Here is a 24,062-nt window from a genome sequence, read left to right as displayed (position 1 = left end):
TTTTTGCCTCAAACTATCCATGGAGCTGCCTTATACAGGGAGTCACAACATGGGTCAGTTTATTTTTTAATTATTTTACATTATATATTTCCACCAGGTAGGTCTCAAAGCAGCTGTCAACAATAAAAATAGACACTGTGCAAAATTTTAAACATAACTTAAACCTCCAAAACACAGTTAATACTGAGTGGCAGGGGCTTTCCAGAGTTTCAGCCAGGGGTCTCTCTCTCTCTACAGTTGCTGGAGATTGCCATGGACTGAACCTTTTTGCATGTAACTCATGAGCGCCAGTTCTGAATCGCAGCTCTTCCCTAATCTCAGCGTTCCTCGCAAAACAGTATGGAAACCACTTCTAATAATAGGTCAACAGAATCGTAAGAAATGAAAGCCACCTGGCCCTACCACCAGCAACATGAAACACAACTATCTGCTCAACAGGCTTCCAAAGGATCCCCTCTTGGCATGAGGTAGTCAGGTTGGTACCTTCCAAAATATCCTGTCATTCCTGACCATTTGTCATGCTGGCTGGGAGCAACTGAAGTTGGCTACCCCCCCCCCAACGACTCAAACGACACCCGTTTTCCAGAGAAGAGGCGTGCACTTGCAGAGACAAGAGCTCTAGCTGGCTTAAGTAAAGGTAAAGGTAAATGGACCCCTGACCATTAGGTCCAGTCGTGACCGACTCTGGGGTTGCGGCGCTCATGTCGCTCTATAGGCCAAGGGAGCCAGCGTTTGTCCGCAGACAGCTTCCAGGTCATGTGGCCAGCATGACTAAGCCGTTTCTGGAGAACCAGAGCAGCGCACGGAAACGTCGTTTACCTTCCTGCCAGAGTGGTACCTATTTATCTACTTGCACTTTGACGTGCTTTGGAACTGCTAAGTTGGCAGGAGCAGGGACTGAGAAACGGGAGCTCACTCCATCGCGGGGATTCAAACTGCCGACCTTCTGATCAGCAAGCCCTAGGCTCTGTGGTTTAACCCACAGCGCTACCCGCATCCCAGCTGACTTCAGTAAGCCAAGCTAAAAGACTGAGGGATGCTTGGGCACACATGCCCACACACAACATACCAGCCAAGCATCTTCGCAGCCCCAGATCCTAGGATGGCAGGTCAGGTTTCTTGCCAATGCAAAAATATGGTAATAACCGGATCCTAAATGTGAGCTCAGAATTCATCCACTATTTCTCACCAAAGGATGTTGGACACAGCTGCAGTTTTGGGGGCTATTTAGTGAAATTCAGATGTAATTAATGAAGTGCTGAGGATGCGTTCTGTTAAGTGGGTCGCATTGGGATTCAACCTTCATTTATAATTGGATATGGAAACGGCATGGTGTCTGCAGAGGTCCACAGAGGCACAAAAATGTTTTACTGCTTATACATTCAAGCTCCGATGAGATTATCAGCTTTTGTTTTTTTCAAAAAAGAGAGGGGGAAAACAAGTTTCCAACCCCTCAGGATGAAGATATGCTTGGGTGGGTGTGGGTGTGTTGAATTTTTTTAGAAGTCAGAGAGGTAAGTTTCACCCGTGCTAGGAAGGCATCACTCCTTGTAACTAGCGAAACCCATAATTATGCAAAATAAGAGCAGCAACACAAATGTGCCCAGGCTGCATGGGCAAACACACAGGATGGCCCCAAACTCGTTAAAACTTACCTCGATTCTTTTTTCATACTTTCCCCCTTTGATGAGACGATGGACGTAGATCTTGGGGACATGAATATCTTCTGGGGCAAAGGAACCAACGTCCACAATTTCTTCTACCTGAGCAGATGTGAAAAACAAAAAGGGTAAAAATCAGAGAGTGCACACAGTACACAAAGATTAGCAGATGGCAACATGCAGGGCCCTTCAGTTCCTTTTGAAGAGGCAAGTCCCCGGGTTCTTTTTTGAAGCAACAATGAGTTACATAGCTCCAAGCTCCGAGAGCTCTCAGTTTATGAAGTGAGGTGAGGGCTTGGGAGAGCCAGCATGGTGCAGTGGTTAAGAGTGGTAGACTCGTAATCTGGTGAACCGGGTTCGCTTCCCCACTCCTCCACATGCAGCTGTTGGGTGACCTTGGGCCAGTCATACTTCTCTGAAATCTCTCAGCCTCACTCACCTCACAGAGTGTTTGTTGTGGGGGAGGAAGGGAAAGGAGATTGTTAGCCGCTTTGAGACTCCTTCGGGTAGTGATAAAGTGGGATATCAAATCCAAACTCTCCTTCTTCTTCTTAGACCCTTTAACTGGAAGTCTCACTTTCTCTACTACCCACTTCCTGGTTCTGCAAGTAAGCGTTGCACAGATTGTGTCTAAACACACTGAGCGCCATGTGCACAGCATGCTTTTAAGTCAAGAGCGTCAGGTGGTTCCCAAGAACAACCGTGGCAAAATACTTTATGCCACCCATTCCCCAAGGTAGTTTGCTTTCCCAAGATCACCCACTGAGCTTCACTGCAGAGTGGGGAGTTAAAATCCAGTCTCTCCTGCCCTAGTCTAGCAGGCCAACCACTATACTACACCGACTCCTGACACCCCACCGAAGCTTCCACACTGAATATTCTAGAATCAAAGAGCCTGAAGCCAAGCAGGTAATGCTTGCATGTTTACGCTAGAGGAGAAAGCCGCCTTGGCTGCCTACTCACACTCTCAGCACTTCAAGGTCTTGCTATTAATTGCCAGATGGGAACAGGAAGTCCCCAGCCAGTATTTAACTTTCTTGTTCTCTCCAGCAAAACAGTGAGGTACTGTGCAATGGTCCTCTCTTTAACCAAAGAGTCATCCAAGGCGACGGCTCACAAGTGCAATCTGAAGGTGCAACTGTGCCTGTAGCTGCTTTGAGAACCAGCAGCTACTACAGTCACTAGGAGGCTTCTCTCCATACGACGCCTTTCCAAGAGCAAAATATTTGAGCAGACATTATTTTCCCTCTCTCTTCATATACCCATGATCTTTCACTTTACTTCTTGGAAGCAAGGAGTATTTTACAAAGCAAAAAAAATAATAATATGAGCACGCATTTATTCTGAGCGTATAGTTTGGGACACTTCAATTCATAACATGTGCAGAATGCACATGTTGCCACCCCATGTGCTAAGAACACCAAAGACATTTATTTAAGCAGGTGGGTTGTCCCCATGGGCTTATAAAAGAATAAGCGTTTTGAAATGCCAGTCGGAGAGACTCATCATAACTCAAGATGCGCACTGCAACATAATAGCTGAAGCACAGCAAGACTCTTCCCCACAGAAACTCCAAATAGGATTGAGGAGCACCGTGGGGGTGGGGGAAGCAACAAAACGCACCATTTTCCAATTTGACAGAAGCAAGCAAACAGCCAAGCCTCTCTCCATCCTGCCTTACTTTGCAAAACAGCAGCAGGTACCCAGCAGAACACCAAAGGAAAAATGTCTCTCTATTCTAGCCTTCTAATAAACCTTTCAAACCATTAATTCTACCCCCCACCTTAAACTATAAAAGAGGAAAAACAGAACCAGAGCTCTAGATGGATTTCTAAGGCTGAAATGTGGAAGACCAAGATGGCATCATGGCCAAATACATTGTTGTCATTGTCGGATTTATGTATTGATATCCTACTTTTCTCCCAAGTTGCATGAAGCACTGCAACCTTCTGCATCTGGGAATCCTGGGTACAAACCTTTGCTCTTGGCAGGAAAGTGTGCAAAGATTCACTACTAGTGACAATTGCCACAGGAATTTCCTGGGCACAAAAGGCTAATTCTTGTGTCCTTGCAGCTGGGAAGCCACTAAAGACGGATGCCCAAGTTCATCCATTCAGCAGCAGGTGCAAATTCATATCTTACACCAGTATATAAAAGCATTTTTGAGTGGCCAACGCTGTAATGTTTAATACGGAAAAGTGATTGTGTGGAAGCTTGGACACGATCCAGGAAGCAACCCTTGACCCTCCAGATGTTATTAGACTCCAGCTCCCATCGTTCCCGACCTTTGGCCATGCTGCCTACGGCTAATAGGAGATGGATTTCAACACCATCTGGAGGGTCTCAGGTTAGCTACCCCTGAATTAGAAAAAAGGGACAAGATAATAATAATATTATAATAATTTATTAGTTATACCCTGCCCATCTGGCTGGGTTTCCCCAACCACTCTGGGCGGCTCCCAACAGAATATTAAAAACACGATAAAATATCAGTTATTAAAAACTTCCCTAACAGGGCTGCCTTCAAATGTCTTCTAAAAGTCAGATAGTTGTTTATTTCCTTGCCATCAGATGGGAGGGCATTCCATAGGGCGGGTGCCAATACTGAGAAGGCCCTCTGCCTGGTTCCCTGTAATCTCACTTCTCACAGTGAGGGAACCGCCAGAAGTTCCTCGGAGGTGGACCTCAGTGTCCGGGCTGAACGATGGGGGTGGAGACACTCCTTCAGGTATACTGGGCCGAGGCCGTTTAGGGCTTTAAATGTCAGCACCAACACTTTGAATTGTGTTTGAAGAAACTCACTGGTAGGCCAAAGCCCCTATTACAGCTTCCTGGCTGATGCGTAGTCAGTGTGGCGCATCTCGGAATTCAAATTTGTGAGGTTAGAATTAGAATTAAGCAGAGTTTCTGGGACGCAAGAGCAAAGACTGTTATCGGTAATATAAGAGTGTGCATTTATAAGCATGGCCATTTCTCAGCGTCTCATCGTTAACAATGAAAGCAACACCACAATTTTTGGTGACTAATGGAGCTATTCATTCCTGTCCCACAATGTAATGAAAGTCCATTGTACCTGCGATAGCAGCATTCTAATGGCGTTGCTAAGTAACCAAAGATACATTGCAGGGGTTTTAATTACATTTCCTTAATTAGTTGTGGGTGAAAGAGCATTTGTGCACTCAGATCTGAGCCCCACCCCCACCCCTTTGTTCCTCTTCCTTGCTAAATCAAACCTCATCTTCCAGTCTCCCAACTATTCCATAATGAATGAGGATCTCAAAAATCAGGAGGAAAACTAGGCTTCTGTTATCCTAGCTTTCGTTTTTCCCTTTGGTAAGGAACCATTCCACTTACAAAGTATTCTACAAATGGGATATAAAAAGAAACTAATGACATGTGAAAACAGCACGCTCAATTTTCACTGGACTGCATTGGAATTTTTATCTCTATTTGCCATTTATATCCTGCATTGGGGTTTGTCTCTTCGTTTGAGGCGGGATGGGTATGTTGTTGTTTAGTCGTTTAGTCATGTCCGACTCTTCATGACCCCATGACCCAGAGCACGCCAGGCACACCTGTCTTCCACTGCCTCCAGCAGTTTGGTCAACTCATGCTGGTAGCTTCGAGAACACTATCCAACCACCTCATCCTCTGTCGTCCCCTACTCCTTGTGCCCTCCATCTTTCCCAGCATCAGGGTCTTTTCCAGGGAGTCTTCTCTTCTCATGAGGTGGCCAAAGTATTGGAGTCTCAGCTTCAGGATCTGTCCTTCCAGTGAGCACTCAGGGCTAATTTCCTTAAGAATGGATAGGTTTGATCTTCTTGCAGTCCATGGGACTCTCAAGAGTCTCCTCCAGCCCCATAATTCAAAAGCATCAATTCTTCTGCGATCAGCCTTTTTTATGGTCCAGCTCTCACTTCCATACATCACTACTGGGAAAACCATGGCTTTTAACTATACGGACCTTTGTTGGCAAAGTGATCCCTTCATGGATCACTGCCTTGCCGTGGCGAAGGGGCTTGAATAACTCAGAGAAGCTATGAGCTCTGCCGTGCAGGGCCACCCAAGATGGACAGTCATAGTGGAGAGTTTTGACCAAACGTAATCCACCTGCAGCAGGAACTGGCAAGCTACTCCAGTATCCCTGCCAAGAAAACTCCATGGGATGAGTATACTTGTGCCCAATCCTACCTACACAAAATTCTTCAACTTCTCTCTAGATGCGTAAGGGCAGCTTTCTCTTCCATCCCTGGGGACAATCAAATAATTATGGCCTTCAGAACACCCGTTGTTTTGCAGAAGGGTTAACAAGCGCACACTGGAAACTCAGGTTTGGGAAATTAAAAGTGCCTCAAAGTTGCTCTGTTTGCCCTGGCTCAACAAATCTCTTTTAAAAAATCACCACCACTACAGAATCTTTTGGGGCTAGGAGAGCAACCAGAAAATCAGGATGAATGCTGACAGTCATAAATCTTCCCTGCAAACAAATCGGATTGAAAGCTCAAGTGAAAAATTGGACATATACCACCCTGGGCTCATTTGGGAGAAAGGGTGAGAAGCAAATTTTATTTATAAAATAACCTCTGAGTAAGTTTTGGATAAGCAGATTGGAGTAAAAGCTCAATAAACAGGCTGTCTGGGGGAGTCCAAAAATAGCTTCTCAGTGTGAACCAGGAACTGACATCCAGAAAACAAGATGGTTATATAGATCTCTATATAATCTATATATTCACATAAGCCCAGTTCTGCCCTATTCCCTTCTGCTACCTAGTTCTCAGTTTCCCCATTTTTCAGTCTGTCAGTATTCTACAACATTTACTTTTTGTGTAGCTGCTTCCCCACCTTCTAGGATATATTTTAGCTATAGATCTGCTTTTCTGTCTGTGTATAATTATTACCTCAAGTCTGCTGGGTACTTCTTCTCTTGAGCGTCAGTGAGGTTTTGGCTACATAAGCACAAGCATGGGAAGACTGGTATGCCAGCATACAGCTGCTGAAGATCTCATCTGCACTATACCTGAAAGTGGTATGATGCTGTTTTAAAACAGTCATGGCTTCCCCCAAAGAATCCTGGGAAATGTAGTGTGCTCAGGGTACTGGGAGTTGTGAGGAGACCCCTATTCCCCCTCACAGAGCTACAATTCCCATAGTTCCCTGGGAAGAGGGACAGACTGTTAAACCACTCTGAGGACTGCAATCGTCCCTGCTGATATCGCTTTCTATGCAATGGAATTTTAATATAGTTTAGTTTAGTTGGTGGAGGAACATTAAATCTTGGGGGTCTCCACCTTCAGCCCGCAGGCCTCAGATGAGCACTAGGCCTTTCGTAGTTGTTTACCAGAAACAGGTGTTCAGGTTTTACGTTTACGCAGATGATACCACAGCTTATCATCATTTGGTTTTTTCCAAAATCCTTCCCTCTTCCATCCCTGCTGCAGGTAAAGGCATATCATCTTCAACTGGAGCAGAACACCACGCCTGGTTTCAGTTATGCATGTATACAGCATCTGTCAACTTCATCTGAGCAATTCACAAAGATCTGTAAGGAGTCCTTGCAAGCTTGGAAGTACAAGTAAAAATTGTTTGACCTTACCTCTACTACAGTTGTTCTGGCAGCTTTACACATGGGCTGGTTAAAGTTTCTTGCAGTTTTCCTATTTGAGGCAGAGAAAAGGGGAAGGGAAAGTTAACTGAAAGCAAAAGATAGGAGAGTATTTTCTGCTCACATTCAGGCTGTTATATTACTGTAATATCAGGGAAAGCACTGGGTCAACCTGAATTTAAAGGAATTAGGGAGGAGGGAGAAGATAGCAATAAGGAGGTAACATACAGACCTTTGCATACCTAGGATATGTTTAAGAACACATTTAAAATTGCAGGCTTGTTTACCATGCAGTGTGTGTTTGTGTGCATGTGTGCTACTGTTTAAAAGAAGGGGTGGGGGACTTTGCAATGCGCTCCTTCTAAGTGTCAACTGGGAAGTAGGTTCCACCGAGTTCAGCAGTGTTTATTCCCAGCTAAATAAAATGGGCAACAGGGTGAACATCCAGGGCACATTTTGCAACGTGGAGGGGAGAAAGGAGATTATCCAAGTTGCACATCATTTGTGACACCTATTTGACCATTGAATGAGGGAAGAGAAAGACTTAGCTGCAGAAATACTTCATTGCCTTCTACTCAGAAGATTCCCACTAGCAAACCAAGGCCCATGGCAAACACAATATTGGTTGTTTTTTTCTGGGGAGGGGGGAGGTTATATAAAAATCAGACATATGTTTAAGAATATAAAAACGTAAGAAGAGCCTGCAGGATCAGGCCAATGGCCTATCTAGTCCAGCATCCTGTTTTCACAGTGGCCGACCAGATGCATGTGAGAAACAAGTGCAAGAGGAACTCTCCATTCCTTGAAATGAGCTGTCTTTGTTTGATTGTGTTGTACATGGGTGAAGAACGGGAAGGGAAGAGGGGGGGGGGGTTGGTGAGCAGAAAAAAACAGGAGGTCAATCCCATCGTTATATGGGTGTCAAGTTTTTCTGATAATGTGTCTCAAATGATGGTCTAAGGCACAGACTCTAAGCCTTGGTAGAGCAGCCTCAAAACTGAATCAAAGGATCCTATTTTCTAGATATTTCTCTCTATCCTGAGCTTATCATACAACATAAAAAAAATGTTTGGGCTTCTACTGCCCCCTCCTGGACACCTTTGCTTTATTAAATGCTAAACGAGTCCCTGCGCTCACCAAATTTGGGTGAAGAAGAGGAAGAAGAAGAAGAATTTATTTATACCCCACCCTCCCCGGGCCGGGCTCAGGGTGGCTAACACCAATAAAATCACAGTAAAAACATAATAGGGGGGGAATAGAGGGGGGGCCAATTTAAAATACAGGTTAAAGTGCAATTTAAAATGCAGCCTCATTTTAAAGTAGCAAATACATCAAGACCATAAGGGGAGGGAAACATAAGGGTCAGACCGAGTTGCACCGAGCAAGAATAGATACAAGAAATGCAGATTTCTTTTTTTAAAAAATTCAGATCGGCCCTATTTTTTTTTTATAGCATTATAAATTCATTCTCCATCTATTCAATGCTTATATTTCCTAAATCTCCACTTTTCACAGGTTATAAGAAACAGAGTCAGACCATTGGTCCCTCTGGGTGAAAACTGTCTGCATTAACACACTCAAAACCTAAACATAACCAAAAAAAAACCCAACCCTGAAGAGTGGGCTAAACAACTTTTAAATTAAATTTAAATTATTATACAAGTCAAGTGAGCATAATGTGCCCCATGTGAGCTGCACGTGTATCCCAACACAAGGGGGGGGGAAGCCCCTTGGAGCTGCGTATTACAGGGGAAGAACATTTGCACACTGACGGGTCAGCTTTGTCCAACATGACTGATCTTCTCGTTCAGGATACTCTGGTGAGCTTCCAAAGGAAGTCCAAGATTTCCTGGCGAACCCTTTGAAAACTGCTGCTTTGGAGAAAAGCATATCTGCTCTGTGTGCAATACTGTACCTGAAGATAATGTTCCCGGCGCGATCAGATTTCCACGCCTTCACTAGCGCAAAATCCCCCGTTATCGACTTTTCCATAATATAGTGTCGCCCATCAAACTCCCTCACCTGTGAGAAGTCAGGAGCGGGAGGAAATATTTGAAAAGTTTTTCATCTTGAAAACCGTTCCCTACCATGTTGGCATTTTAAATTATTCCTTTGCAGAATGCCAAGCAATAGGGTTGGGGGCATGGCTGATGCTAACTGGTCAAAAGCCTCACATGGTTTTAATAAATAATAATAATAATAATATATTATTTATACCCCAACCATCTGGCTGAGTTTGCCCAGCCACTCTGGGCGGCTCCCAATCGAGTGTTAAAAACAATACAGCATTAAATATTAAAAACTTGCCTAAACAGGGCTGCCTTCAGATGTCTTTTAAAAATAGGATAGCTGTTTATCTCCCTGACATCTGATGGGAGGGCGTTCCACAGGGCGGGCACCACCACCGAGAAGGCCCTCTGTCTGTCTGTTATGGACTCTCTTCCCAAGAACCATGGTCCCCTACCGCTGCCCTAGCTCCACTATTAAAACACACAGGCATGATCTTTTACCTCTCTGGGCTCGCTGGCAAGGGCAACAGTACCGTCTGTGTTGTATTTGATCGGAGCCCCTCCTTCTTGCACTAAAGTCCCGTACCCCGTGCTGGTGAAGAAAGCTGGGATGCCCGCTCCTCCTGCTCGAATGCGCTCAGCCAGGGTGCCCTAGAAGGAAAGAAACTGTTAAGTACAGAGACCGATAACAAGAGAGATTCCCGGGTTGTTCAGGACATAAGTGGAGCCAGCAGGATCAGGCCAATGGCCCTTCTAGTCCAGCATCCTGTTCCCAAATTCCCTGCTTCTCCTGCTTTCTTCCCTTTGACGTCTTCTGCCTTCTTTCCACCAAACAGCTCCATTTCCCCTCAAACGGCATGTACTGCCATCTGAATGCAAAAGTATGCAGAACAGCACTCATTAAGGGATTTGGTTTCACAGAAGGTACACATGGGTCTTAGGGTTTCGAATCTCATTGGCTGGCCTGCTCTGATGTCGCAGGCTCTCTTAGCACTCTGCTGCCTGGCCTGGAGAACCACTCCTGCCTATTCCACGGTGACATGAAAGCTGATCACCCAAAGACAACAGAGAGAGGCAGAAAGGCCCATGAAAATATTTCATGGGAGAACATCCTGCCAGAGCAACAGACAACTGCTAATCTGGCTAGAACCTGCTTTATTCCACCTTTGCAACGGTGGCCTGTTTTATGGATAGGATACAGTACTTTTTGTTGCTAGGAAATTCAACATGCCAGCAAACCTGCAAACCTTACCAAAAAAAAATTTGCTTGATCTCAGAAAGGCCTGAATAAATTCATTCCATACTTAAATTTGATCCACAAGATGGCAGCATCTGTACTTTAAAAACCTGTCTCTGACAATTCTTATCTACCCACCCAATTTGTTGTTGCTGTTTAGTCGTGTCTGACTCTTCGTGACCCCATGGACCAGAGCACGCCAGGCACTCCTGTCTTCCACTGCCTCCCGCAGTTTGGTCAAACTCATGCTGGTAGCTTCGAGAACACTGTCCAACCATCTCGTCCTCTGTTGTCCCCTTCTCCTTGTGCCCTCCATCTTTCTCAACATCAGGGTCTTTTCCAGGGAGTCTTCTCTTGTCATGAGGTGGCCAAAGTACTGGAGCCTCAGCTTCAGGATCTGTCCTTCTAGTAAGCACTCAGGGCTGATTTCCTTCAGAATGGATAGGTTTGATCTTCTTGCAGTCCATGGGACTCTCAAGAGTCTCCTCCAGCACCATAATTCAAAAGCATCAATTCTTCGGCGATCAGCCTTCTTTATGGTCCAGCTCTCACTTCCATACATCACTACTGGGAAAACCATGGCTTTAACTATACGGACCTTTGTTGGCAAGGTGATGTCTCTGCTTTTTAAGATACCAATACCTATTGGTAAAAGTGTGCCTTATGAACTATCTGCTCTCTATTTACTGTAACTTTCCTCATGATTAGTTTTGAACATTTGACTCTTCCAAAAACACCCGCAAGTGGCAGTAACGTTTCTGTCCAGCCAGTTAGAACTGTCAGCCCTAAAAACGCCCACAAATAAGACTGAGCTGAGGAAAAGGCACCTGGTTTGGGCTTAGAATTGGAAGGGACCACGAGGGTCATCCAGTCCAACCCCCTGCAATGCGGGAATCTTTTGCCCAATGTGAGGCTCAAGCCCACGACCCTGAGATGAAGAGTCTCGTGCTCTGCTGACTGAGCTACCCTAGCTTATGATTTCTTAGCCGCCCTTCGCCAGAAGGTTTCAAGATACAATATGAAGAACGGTTTAAACCAAATTAGTTAAGAGAATGGGGTGTCTCAGGTGTCAAGGACCAGGGTAAAGACATCCCTACACTTCTGTGATGCTGCGATTCTTAGGTATATAGTGGAAGTGCCAAATACACCTCTATGGGGAGGGAATTTCACAGCTAAGGGACTGCTGTGGAGAATGTCCTCTGAGCCTCCAAGGGTGGTGGAACACCAAGAGGGGCCCCTTCTGTCAACCTCAACTCCTACGAGGGTCTGTGGGGAAGGAGGTGGTCTTTCAGATATGATGGCCTAAGCCGCCTTCTTTGGCGATAACTTGTAGCCGAGTAAGATTGTCTTCCATAAACACAGTTTTAACAGTGAGTCCGTAAATGACTATGGAGGCCAATTCTGGATCTACACGTCCTTCCACAGTGGGGACATTGGTTTCCCAGTGGAATTGATCTTGGTGAGGGTTTGCCAAGCGTGCCTTCCTCCTAGCACGTTTCTCCCTTGCATCCTGAGTCCAAGTGTCTTCAAAGCCCATGACACCTTTGGTAAAGGCTGTTCCCCAACTGGAGTGCTTGCAGGCCAGTGTTTCCCAGTTGTAGGTGTTTATACTACATTTTTTTTAGATTTGCCTTGAGAGAGTCTTTAAACCTCTTTTGTTGACCACGGGCATTACACTTTCCATTTTTAAGTTTGGAATAGAGTAGTTGCTTTGGAAGACGATAATCAGACATTGGCACAACATGACCAGTCCAATGAAGCTGATGTTTAAGAATCATTGCTTCACCACTGGTGATCTTTGCTTCTTCCAGTACACTGGCATTAGTTCGCCTGTCTTCCCGAGTGATGTGTAAATTTTTTCAGAGACACCTTTGATGGAATCTTTCAATGAGTTGGAGATGGTCTTTATAAGTGGTCCATGTTTCACAAGCCTAAGTCATTCAGGGCTTCAAACACTGATGTTGGGCCTGGAAATGAACTGGAAACCTACACAGCTATTTTGGAACAGGGGCTATGCAAGTTCCAAGAGGAGCTCCCTTAAGTTCCTTGGAAGCCACATGTTGGAAGTTCCAAGTTGTCTTCAAGGGCAGCCCCACATGAAACACATTGAATCATCTAGTCTGGAGTAGTACAGTGGCCAACTCATCTCTGTCCAAAAGGGGCCTTAGCTGCTGAACCAATAGGATCTGAAAACAGACGTTCTGAGCCTCTGGTGTAAATGTTGAATCCAGGATAAACCTTGCTACAGACTTCCAGGGGAGTCTAACCCCACCCAGAACAGGCCAAGAAGCCAAGGTTCACTCTATTAGGTATAACTGTTTTAAAACCCCACAGCTAGCAGGCTGACGTCTGGTGACAAAGCAGAAGCACTCTCTTTCCAAAGCAGCGATTCTCTGGAACACCTTCTCCTGCCAAATCCAAGAGGAGTCAGCTGTGATGTGATCTACAGGCCTGTGAAAAATGTATTTATTTGTTCATTTCCTTTTGTTAATTGTTAGATGGCACTGCTCAGTATCTTGTTTTAGTATTCCATTTTTGTTTGTTTGTTTGTGTGTGTGTGTGTGTGTGTGTGTGTGTGTGTGTGTGTGTTGCATGCGTATCTATAAATTCATTAGCTAAATAATGAAACACATATTCTTAAAAAAATATTTAGCCCCTTAAGAAAGGTGTTGTACCTGTGGCGTAAGCTCAACCTCCAGTTCTCCAGATAAATACTGCCGCTCAAATTCTGCGTTCTCCCCAACGTAGGACGACACCATGCGCTTGATTTGCTTCGTTTGGAGTAAGAGTCCCAGCCCAAAATTGTCTACCCTGCACAGAAAAAGTTGTTGGGCGACGGTTACAACAAAACGAATGCCACGGAATATCATGAAAATTCCACCCTGGGGCACCCGCCTTCCAAAGGGGAAAATAAGATAGATATGCCATACTTGGCATCACCCTTTGAGTTTTGCATGTAATAACCTGCACAAGTGCCTCTGTGCCAGAATTGCAAAGGCCCATCACTAGGTGGCACTCACTGTATCACACAGCTGGACCGGCCATGAGGCAATCAGTTTGTGCTTACATCTTGTCAGTAACAAAAGGAAGCTGGCAGACCATTCATGCACCTAATTCATTTGTCTATACAGTCGTACCTCAGAAGTCGAACAGAATCTCTTCCGGAAGTCGGTTCAACTTCCAAAATGTTCGGAAACCAAAGCGTGGCTTCTGATTGGCTGCAGGAAGCTCCTGCAGCCAATCGGAAGCCGCAGAAGCCCCATCGGACGTTCAGCTTCCAAAAATAGTTCGCAAACCGGAACACTCACTTCTGGGTTTGCAGCGTTCAGGAGCCAAAACGTTCAAGAACTAAAGCTATTTGAAAACCAAGGTATGACTGTACTAGGAGTGGGGGACCATTTTTTGCCTCCTCCCCTTCTGACAACCTTCCAAGGGCCACTTGCTAGAGATGGGCAGCACCAGGGTCAACAGCGGGTGGAGAATGAATGTAAATATCACTTTCATTAAGCTAGTTTCTCCCCTCTCTATCCTCCACCCAGGAGACCAAGAGTTCATAATCAGAGTTCAAGGCAAAGAACATCAACGATGGGATGAAGCAAAGACAGTAAGCGGTGTCAAGTTGCAAGAGAAGGTGTGCCCTGGTGAGAGTCCTGAGGTCCAGATAAGGAGGGCTGGAAGGTCACATTCTCCACCGTCCCACCCCAGTCCTGAGGCTCCTTACTTTTGATCTATACCAGTGTTTCCCAAACTTAGGTCTCCAACCATTTTTTGGACTACAACTCCCATCATCCCTAGCTAGCAGGACCAGTGGTGAAGGATGATGGGAATTGTAGTTCAAAAAAAGGCAGCTGGAGGCCCAAGTTTGGGAAACAATGGTGTACACCAACTGGCATTATTTTCCCCACCTAAATCTGGGGGTGCCAGGAATGGAAATTGTGAGTGTATTATCTTCTTCAGTGTGAGGACAACAGTTTGGATAGAGGACACACTGTAATTCAGAATTCAATAATTATATGGAATTTTTCAATTTGCTCGCTTGCTCTTCCTAGGTTATAGGACTGGCCCATCTGGCAAAATATCCTGCAAGGCTGTCTCCTTGCCTAACTCCTGCTGCTTCCAAGCCATAAAGTCATAAAAGTCCCCATAAGCCACTTGCTTTATGGCCAACTGGGACAGCTGTCCTCGATCCATTGTGAAAAAGGACTTGGCGAATGAAGTCAGGAACAGGAGTGGGTAGGATAGGCAAGATTTAATGCTGCCCCAAGGCTTTTAAACTGCCGGATGTGAACTACACAGAAATTATCATCCAGTAATTATCAGATAGGAAACGGGGCTGGACGGGGTCATTAGACAACGCTGCAAAGCTGAGCTTATGGAAGGCGATAAGATCACAGAATCATGCTCCTAAAGAGTTGTCGGTGCCCCTAAGCAAAGCCATGCCTCCATCCACAGAAACACAGAGAGAGATGAACCACTTTAACTCACAGGCAGGGAGCAAAAGCGAACAACCTGCATTACTTACTTTGATCTCAGCATCACTAATTCAGATACAGTGGTACCTCGGGTTCTCATCCTGAAGCAAAGTTCTTAACCTGAAGCACTATTTCTGGGTTAGCGGAGTCTGTAACCTGAAGCATATGTAACCCGAAGTACCACTGTATACATATGGAAATACAGTGGTACCTCGGGTTAATTACTTAATTCGTTCAGGAGGTCCATTCTTAACCTGAAACTGTTCTTAACCTGAAGCCCCACTTTAGCTAATGAGGCCTCCTGCTGCCGCCGCGCCGCCGGAGCACGATTTCTGTTCTCACCCTGAAGCAAAGTTCTTAACCTGAAGCACTATTTCTGGGTTAGCGGCGTGTGTAACCTGAAGCGTATGTAACCTGAGGTACCACTGTATACATATGGAAATAGCAGCAAACAGCAGTAAGGATAATTATAGTGGATTCTACTGCAGCACACAATGCAGCTGTAACTTTGGCATCTGCACATTACAGGGGTGTTAAAACTCCCTGCAGTGCTGCCGTAGGGTCACAAATACATGTTTTGTTCAGTATTAGCTGAGAGCCATGTTCCCTTGCACACAACCTTCTGGGGGCCACGTGCCAAGAGTAGGTGGGGCCAGAGGCAAAAATGGGCGGAGCAACAGATGCGGCTCTAACCTTTTGTGCGCTCCAGCCACGCAGAGGAAGCCAGTGGGTGTTGTTGGTATTTTAAGACATATATCTCCATACAGGGAAGCAAGAAGCATCGCCACAGTTCAAGGACACATTCCTGACAGGCAAATGGTGCTCAAAAGCGGGTGCAGGGCAGGGCTGGTGAGGGGTACAACCTGGAGAGAGTCCCGAGGGCCAGGTGGAAAGGTCTGGTAGAGGGCGCATTTAGCCTCCAGGTCGCCTGGCCCTAGCCTTATAATACAGTGGTACCTTGGGTTACAAACACCTTGGGTTACAAACACGCTGGGTTACAGACTCACTAACCCGGAAGTAGTACCTCGGGTTAAGAACTTTACCTCAGGATGAGAACAGAAATCGCGCACCGGCAGCATGGTGGCAGTGGGAGGCCCCATTAGCTAAAGTGGTACCTCAGGTTAAGAAGAGTTTCAGGTTAAGAATGGACCTCCAGAACGAATTAAGTTCATAACCAGAGGTACCACTGTACTTGCATGCCGGCAGTGCTCCTCTTGAGATCCAAATGGGATTAGTAGTGGGTCCCAGACCCACCAGTTGAAGACCAGTGCTCTAGGCCAGGGTTTCCCAAACATGGGTCTCCAGCTGTTTTTTTGGACTACAGTTCCCATCGTCCCAGACCATTGGCTGCTAGCTGGGGATGATGGGAGTTGTGGTCCAACCAATTGTCTCTACCCAAGTTTGGAAAGCCCTCCTCTGGGCCAAGGATGGAGACCCAGTAGCTTTCCAGGTGTTGCTGGACTACAGCTCCCATAATCCCTGGCTACCACCATGCTGGCTGGGGCTCTCTTGGGAGTTGAAGGCCAACCACAACTGAATAGCCAAAGGTTCTTCACCCCAGCTCGGTTCAGTTCATTTGTGTGCTCTCTTTTTCCTAGAACAGCTTCTGTTTCTTGGTCACTCTGAGGGTGAAGGAAATAGAAGCACAACAGACAAGGAAACCTCAAGATTTTAGGGGTCCCCTCCTTCATGTTATACATTATGGATATCATGCAGTCAGTCACAATACTCACAACACAAGCCTAGCAAATGACATCTAATAGGGCCTGGAAAGAAGATAAAGTCCCGACCAGAGAAGAATGGCAGACTAAGTTGATGGATTACCGTATTTTTCGCCCCATAGGACGCACCGCCCCATAGGACGCACCTAATTTTGGGGGGGGGGGAATAAAGAAAATTTTTTCCCCTCCCCAGGCACGGGGCAGGCGCGGGGGAAGCCCGAGCTTCCCCCGACCCCAGCCCCCAGAACAGCCTGCTATCTGCAAGCCTAGGGAGCCGCGCCGGTCTCCTCAGGCTTGCAGAGAGGTGCGTGAAGCCCGGGGGCGCTCTTCAGCACCAGGCTTCGGAATGCAGGCAGCTCTGCGCTACCCTCCGGAGCCCCGCGCGGCTTCGCGCCGGGATCCGGAGGGTGGCACGGAGCTGCAAGAAGCCCTGGAGCGCAGGCAGCTCCGCGCCACCCTCCGGAGCCCCGCGCGGCTTCGCGCCGGGATCCGGAGGCTGGCGCAGAGCTGCAGGAAGCCCGGGAAAGCCTGCATTCGCCCCATAGGACGCACACACATTTCCCCTTCATTTTTGGAGGGGGAAAAGTGCGTCCTATAGTGCGAAAAATACGGTATGTCGAAATGGCAAAAATGACCGGAAAAATAAAAAAATCAGGAAGACCAAAATTTTACTAAAGAATGGGAGAAATTTATAATTTATCTAAAAACCATTGTAAACAGTTAAAATTGTTAGTAGGATTGGAATAACGCTTGTAGTTTAATGGTGAATTTTGGATTTAATGGAGATGGATTACTATAAAAGATTCAGGAAGGAATGGCTAACAATAGGACCCACAAAGGGGAGGAGGGAAGTCCAGGAGATCCTTTGGAATCTTGTTTTTATGTTGCATGTTGCATATGCGATTGTAAAACTGTAATTCGAAGAACCAAATAAATAAATAAATAAATAAATAAATAAATTTTAAATGACATCTAATAGGGGCTGCAAGCCAAGGTTAATCTTTGTGTCTCTCCTGCATGACAGACTGTTCCAATGCAGTGGCTGACTTCAGGGTTGGAAACCCTCCCGTGTTTCCATTCCTCGTTTGTTGCCTGAATAGCAAACAACCCTGTCGACAGTGTGAGAATATTCAGAGCCTCCGTATGTTAGGAATTATTACCGGGACTGTCTGACCTGCCAGAATGCTGAAGTAACCTTCCCCCTATAAAAAGAAAGTGCTGTTCTGAAGTGTGCAGGGTTGACACTGTCAGTTCAAAAATACACACAGTTAACATCTGGTGAAATATGCTAAAATAATTTAGGACCAGTTGGGCTGGTCCAAATATGTATTTCCATTTATTTCAAGGTGAGAATTGGGTGCCGTTGTGAGGTGAAATGAAAGCAAACAAATCCATAGGCAAGCCAGTGTTGCATAGAAAGAGGCTGCAAATCAACATGCAGTCTTATTTTTTGGAGGTGGGGGGAAAGAAGAAGAAGAAGAAGAAGAAGAAGAAGAAGAAGAAGAAGAAGAAGAAGAAGAAGAAGGAGAGAGAGAGAGAGAGAGAGAGAGAGAGAGAGAGAGAGAAAGAAGAGATTGTGTGTGTGGTTGTAGCACCTGTGCTTTCTGATTTCACTCATTTGCAAATGTGCCCAACCAGTATACAAATTTAATTAACAACAACAAGAACCCCCATACAAAAAGCAGGAACCCAAGCCCTGGGGAAATGCCTCAGTGAGCTTCTTCACAGGTGTAGCGTAGGGCAGCAAAGCAACTGGTTGAGCCAGGCACTCAGGAATGCTGAAACTGGTGCCAGCATCAAGGGATGCAGAATTTAAAATAGGTCGCCCAGGAACTTAGCCAATATTTGTCATCGTGGCCCCATATACCCTTTGTCCCCTTTTGACACGCATTAGGAAAATATACGACTGAAGTCAAAAGAAAAGTAATAGATCTGACACACAACTGGGGGAATATGTAAAGGACTGCAGAAGATTAACACCGGGTGCAACAAGCATAATTTTCTTTGTTTCCACAATTTGCATGATGTCCCATAACAAAAGGTTATCTGGACAGTGTGCATAGCTATAGATATATAGATATATGTATATCTTGTGCATATATATTCTTCAGCATCACCAAAAAAAACTTGAGCATTTCATGTATTCCAAGTACTGTGTCAAGTTTCCAGCAATGACATTCAAATTGGGTGATGAAAAAAGACTAAAAGTGTTTTGATTATAGAGGATATCAGCATGATCTTATCATTTAGCTACACTGTAAATAGCAGTATCAGGGAAAACCTTATTTATTTATTAATGTTTAACCAGATTCAGGTCTTTTACACCAAGCATCCAAATCCCTCTGGTGTTTTGTAAACACTCGCTAACACTGATAACATGGGACGAAGTAAATTTAAATGAAAATGCAGGTCTCGGTGCTCTGCTTATGTGAATGTAACCAAGCACGGTGGCCACTGGCAGCCCAGCCCTCATTGCACTTGTATATAATGCATTTAGCGTAGTACCAGCCTCATCATTTCAAGTTATTATTAATTACAGTGGTACCTTGGTTGTCAAACGCCTTGGTACTCAAACAACTTGGAACCCAAACACTGCAAACCTGGAAGTAAGTGTTCCGGTTTGCGAACTTTTTTTGGAAGATGAACGTGCTCCGTTTCAAGTGTTACGCTTTCATTTTGAGTGCCACACTTCCGTTTTGAGTGTTACGCTGAGGTCTGTCTGTTTTTGCTATTTATTTTGCGGCCCTTTTTGTTTTTGTGACTGTGTGGAACCCAGTTCAGCTACTTACTGACTGATTGTGAGACTGCAGTACATTGTTTATTGCTTTCATTTTATGGATCAATGGTCTCATTAGATAGTAAAATCCATGTTAAATTCATGTTTTTGGGGTTGTTTTTAAAAGTCTGGAACGGATTAATCCAAGCGTACCTTGGTTTTGGAACGCTTTGGTTTTGGAACGGACTTCCACAGCGGATTAAATTTGAGAACCAAGGCACCACTGTATAAATGTATATATCACTTTATGCCAAAACAGTCTTCTATTTTGAAATGTGGGCTCCTCCAGAGGGAAACCAGGGTGCTTCCTCACACATACACAGGCTGGGGTCCATCGCCAGTTTGCAAAAAGAGAATCCCAATTAGATTTTGTACAAAATCTATTCCAAGAACAGATGCACACGTACCCTGCATTGTTACTGACAGCGGTTATCCCTTTTACACCAGTCTTCAACAGTGCTCCTATGAGGTTCTCAGGGATGCCACAGAGCCCAAAACCTATGCAACACAAATTATTCAGCAGTGAACATCTCCATTGCAAAAAATGACCCACCATCAACCATTCGTTCACCTCAAGCAGGGACCTTCTTCAGCAGCACATGATGGACCCTGCCTTCCAACCCAGAAGAAGGGATCTCTCCCATATTACGCTGGTCTTCAAAGCCAACACAACCCCCATTTTTGTTTGCATACCCAGAAGATGTGGGGAATGGGAAGGGCCAATGGAGACCACAAATTTCAGCCCACTAGTAAGCTGACCCAAAACACACGGATCCTATTAAATCTAAGTGTTGTGATCAAATGATGTGGTTTGCCAAGCGGCAAAAAAACCAACTAGCACCTGAAACCATGGGTGGAAACACTCAAACCTGCAGAAAGCAGCAGTTCAATTCCCCCTCACCTCTGCGGACTAACTTTGACAGGTGGGCAAGACCAATACAGCTTCCTTCTTAACTGAACTCTGCACTGGTCTCCCCTTTGTGAAATTACTGGCCTATATAACGACTCTCCCTCCACAACAATAAAAGAACGTACACAATGCTTCCTTTACTTATCTCTGTATTGCCCTGGGCTGTTCAACTTCTAGAGCAATTCTCTTGGTGATAAAGGTACAGTTCTGAAGTCAGCAGAGACCAAACCACAGCCCTTTATAGTCTTAAGAGCTCTCAGCTTTAAGTATTTTTAATGCCCTGACGTGAGAACTCTGCATTCTGAAGCCCTCACCCTGCCCTAGAAACGTTACTCGTAAAAAGTGTTTTATGCTTGCTTCCCCATCATTTTAACACCATCCCTGAAAAGCCCATAGATACACAGACCCACTGAAGACAATAAGTCTGAGTAGGCGCAGCTGTTTTTGCAGCTCTAAAGCACTAGGTGTGTCTCCTAGGCTGGTTTCTTGAAGCCAATGATGGTAGCAGCTCCTGTTCAGAGGCAGAAGCCCAACTTCCTGGCTCAATCAAAGTGGAAGCCCTTTTTCTCATCTTCTAAATCACATGCATATTGAGGGGAAGCAGTTCCACACCCACTGTCTCTACCCCATGATCTTCACACAATTGGCAGAAGGTCTGAAAAAGGCCTCTGTTGACATACAGGTGTAGGCATGTAGCCGTTCCACAAGGTCAGAACCCAGTTTAATCAGGGTTCCAAGTTGTGCAGTGAACCCATGTATGCAGAGGTTCCTTCCAGACCTTTGGCCAAATACATATGGGGCAGAACCCCAAGGCACCCAAGGGTTGGAAATGGGGCTGGTAAGCCCAGCTCTACTCCTTGTCCAACCTTGAGTGCCCAGATGGTTGTTGGCCTCCAATCATCCTTGGCTAATCTGGCTAGGGATGATGAGGGTTGCAGTCCAACAATTTGTGGGGACCCAAGTTTGGAGAAGGCTTCTATAGAAGACTGCAAGGGGAAAGGAATCAGGTTAAATCCTATTACACAGGAACATAGGAAGCTGTATGGGATTACCAGCACTGACTGGCAGAGGCTCTCCAGGGTTTGAACCTTGGTTTTCTGCATGCAAACCAGCTGTTCTACCACTAACCTACAGCCTTTCCCCCATTTTACCAACTGCCTAGAAATCCTTTACAGTGGTACCTTGGGTCCCGAATGGCTTGGCTCCCAAACAAATTGGCTCCCGAACATTGCAAACCCGGAGGTAAGTGTTCTGGCTTGCAAATGTTTTTTGGAAGCGAAATGTCCGTTTTGGCTGTCGGCATTGTTTCCGGCACCAATCAGAAGCCACGCCTTGGTTTGCAAACGTTTTGGTAGTCAAGCGGACTTCCAGAACGGATTGAGTTTGGGAACCAAGGTACCACTGTATTATGTTCATTTACGTTCATGGAGTGGCAGAAATGTTTCCAATTTATAGAACTGAGCAAGTAATTCATTTGGCGAAGAGCAAGTAGATTCCAAAGTACTTACCACCAACGAGGAGAGTGGCCCCATTGGGTATGTCTTTTACTGCTTCCACCGGATCATTATAAAACTGGGTGTTGTGGCGGCTGCTTGTTGAAAAATAGCAGCCACAGCTCTAGAAAGAGTAAAAGAAACAAAGGAGAGACAGCGTCAAGGTACAACCTTAGGTGCTCATTCACAGTAACAAAGGATATCCCACCAGCAGTTTTTAGAAAGACATGCACAAGGAATTTGTGCTGATCAGAAAGTGCAAAGAATGCATGCCAGAGGCTCATGGGCAACACTAGATTTGAAGGGTGTACGTCACTATGGTCAAAACGACATGTATGCTGCCATTTTATACAACCAGACTAATAAAATAAATGTGATGCAGAATTTCCCAATAATCTCTGCTTGCTTGCTTTCCTTCCTTTTTCAAAGAGCAAATCTCTAGCCACTGTGCTTGAAAGTTTTGAGGCAATGCACCCTGAAACATCAGAAGGAACTGCAGTTCCAGCCATGCTCTGCATAATATGAGCTCTGAATCACTTTAGCAAATACTGTATTTAGGTGAAGGACAGTAGGGGAAAGATTTAAATTCTTTGTTTATTCCTTGCAGCTTGGAAGTAAGGGTATTATTACAAATACCAATACTCTTAAGCAATTAACATATTATAAACTTGAATTTCCAAAACCACATTTATGGGGTCTGTCCTCGATATGTCTGGTCACATTTTTAATTAAAGAAAACAGTGTCTGAACAGACAGTACTACTATCTTAAGCAACTCGTAGGAAATATATTTTCTCTAGACATGCAACTAGGGCAAGGGTGAGTATATTTCAGATTTCAATAAAATGCCTGAGCTTCACAAGCTTGCAGAATCAGAGTTAAGAAACTTTATGCTCCAACCCTAAAAAGACTAACTTAGAAGCAATTGCCACAGATCACAGGCTAAAATCCTGTAGGAAGTAAATTCCATTGAAGCCATTAAATTTCATTCTGATTCTGCAGACATGGATACTTATGGATTTTATTTTATTTTATTATTTTATTTTATTTTATAAATTCCATTCATATCCTATCTTTCTTCCAAGGAGCTCAAGGTGTCATACTTTGTTCCCCCCCTCCCCATTTTATCCTCATAGAATAACAACCCTGGGGGAGGGGTAGGTTAGTGACTGGCCCAAGGTGACTCAGTGAACTTCAAGGCTGAGTGTTTTATTTTAAATAGTAAAACTAATGTGGTATATCTTATAAAGAACAATATATAAATATTTTTTAAATAAACAAGGATCTGTCTAGTCATACTAACATATACTGTATTGTAAAATGACATACAATTGTTCCTATTTAAAATTTATTTACAATCCTTTATTATTTTTGAAAATAATTTTGCCATCTGAGTAAACAAGACAAAGTCTTAAGTTATCCAAGGTTCTAAGGCTGCAATCATAACCCTACTTACCTGGAAGTAAGCTCCATTCAATTCAACACGACTTACAGTACCTCTGAGTACACATAGCTAAGACAACACATGTTGATTCTATTGCAGTTAAAACCCTTTCTATTGGAATTTCAACAACGTGTCAGTCACCTTGTGGGTGTTTCTAAATGGCAACGCCAGGTATACCTCCTGGCAGTGCAAGTATATTTAGTCAGCAGCAGGTTCTACTGAATTCTATGAAACATACAGTAAGGTAAAGGTAAAGGGACCCCTGACCATTAGGTCCAGTAGTGACCGACTCTGGGGTTGCAGCGCTCATCTCGCTTTACTGGCCGAGGGAGCCGGCGTACAGCTTCCGGGTCACATGGCCAGCATAACTAAGCCGCTTCTGGCGAACCGGAGCAGCGCACGGAAATGCTGTTTACCTTCGCACCGGAGCGGTACCTATTTATCTACTTGCACTTTCGTGTGCTTTTGAACTGCTAGGTTGGCAGGAGCAGGGACCGAACAACGGGAGCTCAACCTGTTGCGGGGATTCGAACCACCGACCTTCTGATCAGCAAGTCCTAGGCTCTGTGGCTTAACCCACAGCGCCACCTGCGTCCCTTGAAACATACAGTACTCCCTAATAAATGATCTTAGAAATGTAGTCTTAGGCTTCATTCTGATACAGCAGGGTGGGGAACTTCCAATCCATGGGCCAGTTTGGCCCAGTAGGGATTCCATTTTGGGCTCTGAGGCCATTTT

The 24,062-nt window shown here is 45.0% G+C and overlaps 1 protein-coding gene across 1 annotated transcript in view; it reads right to left on the bottom strand.

Moving 5' to 3' along the window:
* Nucleotides 1-24,062, bottom strand: part of OXCT1 (3-oxoacid CoA-transferase 1) — a 51,881-nt gene that overhangs the window by 23,951 nt on the left and 3,868 nt on the right. Inside the window, exons 2-8 of the mRNA XM_083466086.1 lie at nucleotides 21,897-22,005; nucleotides 19,886-19,976; nucleotides 13,185-13,320; nucleotides 9,774-9,923; nucleotides 9,179-9,285; nucleotides 7,255-7,315; nucleotides 1,656-1,763 (exon numbers count right to left, since the gene is read on the bottom strand). Of these exons, the coding sequence (XP_083322212.1) occupies nucleotides 1,656-1,763; nucleotides 7,255-7,315; nucleotides 9,179-9,285; nucleotides 9,774-9,923; nucleotides 13,185-13,320; nucleotides 19,886-19,976; nucleotides 21,897-22,005 (762 nt within the window). The remainder of the gene's footprint in view (nucleotides 1-1,655; nucleotides 1,764-7,254; nucleotides 7,316-9,178; nucleotides 9,286-9,773; nucleotides 9,924-13,184; nucleotides 13,321-19,885; nucleotides 19,977-21,896; nucleotides 22,006-24,062) is intronic.

Source organism: Podarcis liolepis (assembly GCF_965112155.1).
Source record: "Podarcis liolepis genome assembly, chromosome: 11".
Taxonomy (NCBI): Eukaryota; Metazoa; Chordata; class Lepidosauria; order Squamata; family Lacertidae; genus Podarcis; species Podarcis liolepis.
Note: the sequence above shows the minus strand (reverse complement) of the source record. Positions and strands in the feature narration are given on the sequence as shown.